This window comes from Aspergillus welwitschiae (assembly GCF_003344945.1).
Source record: "Aspergillus welwitschiae strain CBS 139.54b unplaced genomic scaffold BDQ94scaffold_12, whole genome shotgun sequence".
Lineage (NCBI taxonomy): Eukaryota > Fungi > Ascomycota > Eurotiomycetes > Eurotiales > Aspergillaceae > Aspergillus > Aspergillus welwitschiae.
The window spans coordinates 797,379-805,225 of NW_020798706.1; the positions used below are offsets into that span (position 1 = coordinate 797,379).

The 7,847-nt window shown below is 51.6% G+C and overlaps 4 protein-coding genes across 4 annotated transcripts; 2 read left to right on the forward strand and 2 right to left on the reverse strand.

Moving 5' to 3' along the window:
- The first annotated feature begins 32 nt into the window (after positions 1 to 32).
- Positions 33 to 1,686, forward strand: BDQ94DRAFT_21395 (MAM33 family protein). Its single transcript, XM_026775246.1, has 5 exons — positions 33 to 290; positions 468 to 589; positions 653 to 711; positions 784 to 1,310; positions 1,367 to 1,686. Exons 1-5 carry the CDS (start codon positions 92 to 94, stop codon positions 1,390 to 1,392), a joined length of 933 nt encoding a protein of 310 aa, XP_026627642.1. The 5' UTR covers positions 33 to 91; the 3' UTR covers positions 1,393 to 1,686.
- BDQ94DRAFT_169535 (beta-lactamase/transpeptidase-like protein) lies at positions 1,604 to 3,255 on the reverse strand (the record flags this gene model as incomplete). The annotated part of the gene is made up of 2 exons (XM_026771317.1): positions 1,604 to 1,997; positions 2,060 to 3,255. 2 exons carry the CDS (start codon positions 3,253 to 3,255, stop codon positions 1,604 to 1,606), a joined length of 1,590 nt encoding a protein of 529 aa, XP_026627643.1.
- A 389-nt stretch (positions 3,256 to 3,644) lies between these two features.
- On the reverse strand, positions 3,645 to 5,305 carry BDQ94DRAFT_158968 (DNA primase subunit PRI1; the record flags this gene model as incomplete). Its single annotated transcript, XM_026769020.1, has 3 exons — positions 3,645 to 4,776; positions 4,834 to 5,031; positions 5,091 to 5,305. The coding sequence occupies 3 exons, from the start codon at positions 5,303 to 5,305 to the stop codon at positions 3,645 to 3,647; spliced, it is 1,545 nt and encodes a 514-aa protein (XP_026627644.1).
- Positions 5,306 to 5,578: 273 nt separating this feature from the next.
- BDQ94DRAFT_141855 (uncharacterized protein) lies at positions 5,579 to 6,478 on the forward strand. The gene is made up of 2 exons (XM_026765908.1): positions 5,579 to 5,787; positions 5,848 to 6,478. Exon 2 carries the CDS (start codon positions 5,915 to 5,917, stop codon positions 6,260 to 6,262), a length of 348 nt encoding a protein of 115 aa, XP_026627645.1. The 5' UTR covers positions 5,579 to 5,787; positions 5,848 to 5,914; the 3' UTR covers positions 6,263 to 6,478.
- The last annotated feature ends 1,369 nt before the right edge of the window (positions 6,479 to 7,847 follow it).

Below are 7,847 nucleotides of genomic sequence, written 5' to 3' on the forward strand. Positions count from 1 at the left end.
TCATCAGCTTGTCTTCTTTTCCGATCCTTCATCATCCGTCCATTTCAACCTCTTTTCTTCCACTCTCCAATTTCATCCCCAATCCTTCAAAATGATGTCCCTCCGCACTCTCGCTCGCTCCGTGCCTCGCACCATCTCGCGCTCTGTCGCTGTCTCTTCCCGCTCCGCCGTTTCCCGGCCGCTGTCCGCAGTCCCCAAGAATGCTTTCCAGTCTTCTCTGAAGCAGATTACGAGACCTTCCTATGCTGCTTTCTCGACGTCCCGCGCTTTCAAGCAGTCCTCTGCTGAAGGTAAGATTATTTGAATTCTTTGTTTGTGTGGAGAATATCTCAGAGAACAGCGATTGAATCAGCTTCGTTTTCTGGTTTTCTCTTTTTCTGGCCGAATGAGGCAGAGCTCTGGTGTCTACTCGCAATTGCGGTTACAAGAAGGAAACACGCTAACATGGGCCTCTTGCATGATTATAGGTGATGTTGAGCTCGTCGCCAAGCTTGAGGACGAACTGAAGCACGAGAAGGCTTCTGGCCTCGAGGACCTCGAGTCCTCTGTTCAGAACATCCAGTATGTTCTTCAGAACAACTCTTGGGAGGTACGCTCTTCGATGAAAAACCACTAAGCCGTCGATAATCAAAGCTAACATACTGGTGTATAGGTCAAGGACGTCCCTGGTGAGCAGGAGGTCGTCCTGACGAAGAAGTTCGGCAACGAAGAGTAAGAACCCTTGCGACAGATCTTTTTTTCTTTGCTGTGATATTCCTTCTCACGGCTCACCCCAACTATTAGGATCCGCCTCACCTTCACCGTCGCCGACCTTCAGAACCTGAGCGAGCAGGAGGACTTCGATGACGCTGCTCTCGATGAGATGGACTTCGGTGGCCACCAGCCTGTCAACCAGGGCCGCTCTGGCAACGTCTCTCAGCACTCCGAAGACCGTGTCGCTCCCGCTGACCGCGAGGGAGATGAACTGGACCGCGACCTTGAGCCTAGCTTCCCTGCCCGTGTCAACATCACCGTTGAGAAGCCCAGCAACGGCGCCCTCCTGATCCAGACTGTTGCTCAGGACGGCCTGTTCCAGATTGAGGAGGTCTCCTACTTCAACAAGTCCGACCTGGCCCACGCTCAGACTGCCGAGAAGGACTGGACCAGACAGAGCATGTACGCTGGTCCTCCCTTCGAGAACCTCGATGAGGACCTGCAGACCTTCCTCGAGCGCTACCTCGACGAGAGGGGCATCAACGCTGAGCTTGCCAACATGATCCCCGACTACATCCAGGTTAAGGAGCAGAAGGAGTACGTTCGCTGGCTTGAGAGTACGTGACATCCCAACAGATCTCTACATTCGACACTCCGCTAACCATATCTACAGACGTCAAGAACTTCGTCTCCGCTTAAACGTGGATGATGTTCTTCCAGAATTCTTTAAGGTTATGACAACCCCGTTATGAAAATATCGGAATCATGTTTCAATAATCATGCCACTGTTTTTCTGCAGTGTGCTTATGTATATTAATAGTAGATGCTCAGTTGAACCTGGCCAGGTAACACTGTTGAAATGATTGATACTCCCCCTCTCTGAACAAAAACATAAAATGGCTCTAATAAATTAATCCGACCGTGTGAACCATATCTTCTCCTTCATAGTCTTCTCCCACGCCACTCCAAGCGCGGACGGCTTCCCCTTTTCCCCAATCCGAAATTCCGCCGCATACACATCAGGAAAGAAAGCCCCCAAGTCTCCAACATGCTCCGATATAGCGAGAAAATGCTCCCCATTGACATGTTTGAAGCTCAGATACTCCGGCCAAGTCGTACGATCCCGGTCAGCCCGTAGTGTATTTTTCGACCGATCAAGATAAATCTCAACAGTCTGATAGCCCGGATGCACATACGTCCCAACATATTCCTGTAGGTCTAACGAGTGCGAAATCACATGCTTGGGGACCTTATGAATAGCATCAAGGGCCTTTTTCTTCTCCTCTTCTATGTGTGCCATATTCCTAACATCAGACAGTTAGCATCAACCACCTTTCCCTGAAAAGAGCCCTGATCCCAAACATACTTTGCATTCCAGTCAAACCTCCTCTCAACCGGCACACCAAGTTTCTCATCCACCAACCGAAATGCCAGCGCCTTCTGCGCGTAATTCGACGTCCCTGCTGTATTCGCCAACATGACAACCGCATACTTCAAGCTCGGGAATAAGATCATCTCGGCCCCGAACGCATTCATCCCCCCTGTATGCTCGAAGAACTGCACGCCTTGGTATACGCCCGTATACCAGCCCAGAGCGTATGCTCGCGGGCCCGTGAACGGCGCCTCGGGAGGCAGAACAGTTCGCGGTTCGAAGATTGCTTTGTATACGGCGGGCGATAAAGGCTCGGTTTGGTTAAGTAGTGCGCGCGCCCATTTTGCGTAATCGAGGACGTTGGTGATGATGCTTCCGGCGCCGGAGATTTCGTCTAGTGGCATCCAGGGGACTTCGTGGTAGTGGTTGTCGCTGCCCTTGTCGCTTGGGGTATGGTAATATCCGCGTGCTAGGTGGTGAGGGGATGCTTTGGCGTTGTTGAGGTCAAAGAATGTGGATTTCATGTCAAGGGGTTGCCAGATGGTGCGAGCTAGGGTCTCGCCTAGCCATTCTCCGCCGGTGAGGGTCTCGATGACGTGAGAGACGACGACGTACATGAGATTGCAGTATTGGAGTTTGGTGCGCGGAGGAGCGGTTAGTGGGAGATGGCGCAACTGACGCACTATTGTTCGTACGGCTTTGTCGCGGGTGAGACGGTTGCCGTAGGCTTGATCGTGACGGGGGAGGCCTGAGCGATGGGATAGGGCATCTTCGATGGTGGTGTGTTCGGTTGTGTGCTCGTCGTGTAGGACGAAGTCGTCGCGGATGAGGTGGCTGATGGGCGTGTCCCAGTGTACTTGGGGATGGGTGTCGTCGTCTTCGACGAAGGTGGCCATCAAGGCTGCGGTGAAAGCTTTCGTGGTGCTTCCGGCATAGAAGAGCGTTGAAGGGGTTACGGGCTCAGAGGGGAAGGTCGCAATGCCGTATCCCTGTGCTTGTTTGTTAGTATGGGAGTTCTGTCTATTATCTTGATCATTGGAGATGTATGGGACACCTGCCTTGGCCCAGGTGTTGTCTCCATCGACTACTGCGATTGAAATGCCTGGAACGTGCCAGTAGTTCAGTGTCTCCTGGACGAGGGTTTTGAACCGCTCATCTAACGGGTTAGTGTTGGTGTGGTCTGCTGCCATGTTTGCCTGGCTTCATGGAAGAAGCAGATGGCCGAGTCAAAGCCTCTCTTTTACTTTAATACATCGTCTGCGCGGGGTTGAGGCTGACATGCTGAGTTTCCCCGTCGGAGCTCCGCATGCCAATCAAGGAAGCTTAGAGTGATAATCAGGCTTATTTGCCGAAGACTGATTTGAGGATATGGCGGAAAAACAGACAGATTATTTACGTAGAATGATGAATAAGGTTCTAGTAACGTAAAAGGAGAAAAGTAACTCCAGCATGTCCAACCTTTGCAATGCACAATGACGCCAATCCCGTTGCCCATGAATATATCATATCCGACGTGCTAATCCAAATCAATGACCAAAGTCAAACGCGCAACAACACAAAATTGTCAGACTTGGAATGTCTAGAACTCCATGCTCTCGGTCTTGACCTCAGTCGCATCGTCGTTCCTTTCCCGCTTGCCCGTACGCTCTTCCTTCAGAAGCCCGGCAATGAATGAGCGGAAATAGTCGACGTACGGCTTCAGACTCGTCTTTTCATAGTCTTGCAGTCTGCGACTACCCCTAGCATCGGAGTCGGGTACACTACCTTCGCCATCTGCTACCTCCGGACCTGCATTGGTGCTTGGATGCTCCGCATCCCACGCATCGATCTCCGCAAGCAGTTCCGAAACTGTAGGTACCGAGAGGGGGTCGAATTGTTCCGCCTTTCGGGCGTCTATCGGAACACACACGCGACCAGTGCCAGGGTGAATGACAAATGGACTCTTTAGCAAGTGAATCATCTTTTTGCTAACTTCAGAATCCAGGCGCGGATATGTGTACTCGAGAACAATGTCTTGCTTGGCATCTCGCAGTGTAGTAGGGTTGAGAGTGCTGCTCTTGCCTGTCTTGGCCAATGCGTCGATATCCGCCCACTTATTGGCACTGCTGCGGTCGGGCGAAGACTCCCATCTCTTCCTTAAGGATTCGTTCAACCCCTTGTCGGGCAGCAAAGAAAGAAGACGTTGCGCTTGCTCTGAACTCCCAAATGTTTCCTGGTCCACCAACGTAGTTTGAGCGAAGTACGGTTTAAGAATTTCGAGGCTGCGAGACATGTGTGGATGCAGAGGCCGCTTGAGATTAACACGCTTTCCGCTCGAATTTCCTCCTCGGATGACATCTAAGTAGCCCGCGATGGCTCTTCTCCGATCATCTGGAAGGTTGCGTGCACGGGGATCGCAAACCCAGGCGTGGGCACCACGACGACCAGAATAGACCCATAATATATGCTCGAAACCGAAATCTTCGCGTAGCGCCGTGTCGACGACTTTCATTGCCATGGTGACAAAAGCCCAGCACTTGCTACAAATGTTTGCCTTCTCACAACAGGATCTGATGTCATCGTAATCCGTAAGGTCGATATCGAATACTAATTCTTTGGCAATCGGCTTCATCTGGCCACCTCGGAGCGTCTTCCTGTCTCGCGGATTCGTGTTGTAGACAGGCCCGATTTCAAATCGGGATGGGTTCATTTTTAGGATATCTTTCCGGAAACTATAAGATGGGGAACGTTAGAGCCTTGAAACAGCGATGAAGGACTCTTCGACTCACAGATCCGCAGTCGCATATGATTGATATCGCAGGTAGGCATCGTTTTGAAGGGTAAGGGCGAATTCACGGTTTCCGAAGTCGGGGGAAGGAACAATGCCATGGTTCAACCATTGGAATAGATAGCGGAAGGGAAAGAGGCGTTGATAGAACGCAAGCATTGTATCGGTATCAACCTGGGGTCCCGGAGCAGCAGCAGGTCTGGTAAATTTCAGGTTAATGCCCCCTCCCTCGAATTATATCACATCATGTATACTTACTCCGGAGCAGAGGAAGCACCATTTTTCGTCTCTGGCGCACTAGAGGCTGGGTATTCATCATCGTCGTCATCGTTGAATAGGTCTTCAAGTTTCACTCCTGAGGCTGCATTGGCCTCCTGGTTTGCGGGTGCTGTCTCTGCAGGAAGAGCGTCAGGTAGAAGTTCATCATCCTTGCGATCAGCGGACGAGTCCTGCGAAGATACTGAGTGAGGCATTCCGAATATTGACGTAGTGCTCAAGCTGTGGTGAGTTGCATGAGCGCCTTCAATCAACATCCATTATCGTCAACTCATTAACCCCACGCGTCACGACGCGTTGCCAACACGATCGGCGTGTTCCCCGGCAGCCCTAAGCCCTAGCGGATCTGCTGGTTTGGGGAAGAAGAAGCTGTATATCACGTGAGTGAGTATATCCGCAAACGGCGATTACTCAGCAAGGTACCGAAGTATGGCCTCGACGACGACTACCACTTCTTTGCCTGCTACAACCTCATCATCTTTGGGTCCACCCCTGTGTGATCAGGAACATTCTGGCAGGCTTTTGGCTGTTTGCGGTATTTGCTGACGCTGTTCCATTGGACTCATCTCGTAATCAAGGATGGATGACGTGTATACTGCCCTGAACCATGAGAATGGACTTCGGGCCCTATGGAACCTGAAGGCTCTCATCAACAGACTGAATCTATCTATATCCTCTAGTTGGCCTTCTTTGCCTGATCCGGCTGTGCCATACGATTGACTCACTAATGTCTTAGCAGATTCATCCTGACTCAAGCCAAGCCAGTCGGGTCCTTGTGGGGTAAAGAGAGGAAGAGGGTATCCCCCATGCTTGTCAGTTCCTCTCTGGCGATACCCACAGCAGTCTCAACATGCTGTGGAGGCATCCCCAGCTGCTCGATTTGCTCCTTCTCTTCCTTGTTTTCTTTTTCCCTGAAGTTCCAGGGTTTCCCCCACCGCCCTGAATCTTATTCAGTTGTTGCAACGTTGCAGAAGTACCCATTGAGAGTATCCACCACTCTGGGTAGCTCATCGAAGCCCGCGGATGTTTTGGGAGTCTATGGAACCCTACAGCTTGGGGGACAGCTCAGTAGTCAATATTGCTATGGACATGTGCCGTGTGTGCCGTGGCTGTTGTCATCCGCGAAAATAGAGCGACAGTCAGCTGTTCATTAACTCCCCTCATTGTATAAGTGCTGTTCACGAGCTTTTACATAGGAACTTTCTGTGGTGCGCAGAAATTCCGTAATGGATTGATGACGCCACCACTATATTCTTTCATCGAATGAATTCCCAGGTTTACACCCTGAAGACCCTGATGTGAGCATTGTGGGCCTTGATCTTGATGATACGACAGAATGTGACACTCCCAACAATTTATCCAAGCAGAGGGCTTTTCTTCTCTCACTACACTGGTTCCTTCACTATCCGTGGTTTGCCTAACTCTAATCTACTACGTAGCTCGCATAGATACTGGCGTTGAGCAGCAAATCTAGCTTTTTACTCCTGGACCAAGCGTCCATTGCGCCATGATCTGTTTTTCCATTGGATCCTACTGTGGCATTATTGCAATCATGCACGAGCTGTGATCACGGAAACGGTTGGAAGATTCAGCAATGAAAGATTTAAAGGTCAGGCCTGTCTGCTCTCTTGACTTGTCTCTCTTTCCCTTTCGTATTACATCTCGGAGTCACTCGCTGTTCTATTTTCCACTCGTTTGCCTTGAAAAGTTGTTTTGTGGTGTTCCCTTTCATTAACCGGACCGAGTATCAATAACCGAGATGGTCAAGGGAGGTGTTGCGTTCCTGGCCTTTGCTGGCCCAGCTCTGGCAGGAGTCATTGCCCGCGGTGGAGAGGTATGCTGGAACTCCGACTGACATAAATCGCCTTGCCCATACTGACATGAAAAAGCCTGGTGGTGAGCCTCAAGTCGGGACCATTGTCGGCACCAACTACCCGGGTAAGAGATTTGCTCGACTATCCTACTGCTTATAATCGTCTCTAATACTTGGATAGTGGCTACTGGCACGGCCCCTCCTCCCCCTCCCCCTCCCATCCAGTTTCCTACTGGTACTGCGCCTCAACCCAAGCCTACCACCAGCCATGGGACCGCTCCTATTAAGCCAACCACCAGTATTGGAACGGCCCCTATCAGGCCTACTACCAGTATTGGAACGGCCCCTATCAGGCCTACTACCAGTATTGGAACGGCCCCTATCAGGCCTACTACCAGCTTTGGAACGGCCCCTATCAGGCCGACTACCAGTCAAGGAACGGCTCCTATCAGGCCTACTACCAGCTTTGGTACAGCTCCTATCAGGCCTACCACCAGCTCTGGCACGGCTCCAATCAGGCCTACCACCAGCTCTGGCACGGCTCCAATCAGGCCTACCACCAGCTCCGGTACGGCTCCTATCAGGCCTACCACCAGCTCCGGTACGGCTCCTATCAGGCCGGGCACTACTGAAACCACTGTCGGCCCCATCCCCACCAACGGTACAACGGTGATCCCACCTGCAACCGTTACTACTCATACGCCTGTACCAATCCAGAACAGCACTGTTATCCCCACTCAGTCCACCCAGCCACCATTCCAGAATACCACGGTTCCTGTTGTTCCTGTTGTCCCCACTCAGTCACCTCAGCCGCCAGTTCAGAACACCACGGTCCCTGTTGTTCCCGTTGTTCCTGGTCAGAGCACTGTCCCCGTTGTTCCTGGTCAGAGCACTGTCCCCGCTGTTCCTGGTCAGAGCACTGTCCC

Coding starts and splice junctions, on each gene's coding strand:
- BDQ94DRAFT_141855 (XM_026765908.1), top strand. CDS start 5,915: ATGCTTGTCAGTTCCTCTCTGGCGATACCCACAGCAGTCTCAACATGC.
- BDQ94DRAFT_21395 (XM_026775246.1), top strand. CDS start 92: ATGATGTCCCTCCGCACTCTCGCTCGCTCCGTGCCTCGCACCATCTCG. Junction 291..467: donor CAAGCAGTCCTCTGCTGAAG/GTAAGATTATTT, acceptor GCATGATTATAG/GTGATGTTGAGCTCGTCGCC. Junction 1,311..1,366: donor GTACGTTCGCTGGCTTGAGA/GTACGTGACATC, acceptor CCATATCTACAG/ACGTCAAGAACTTCGTCTCC.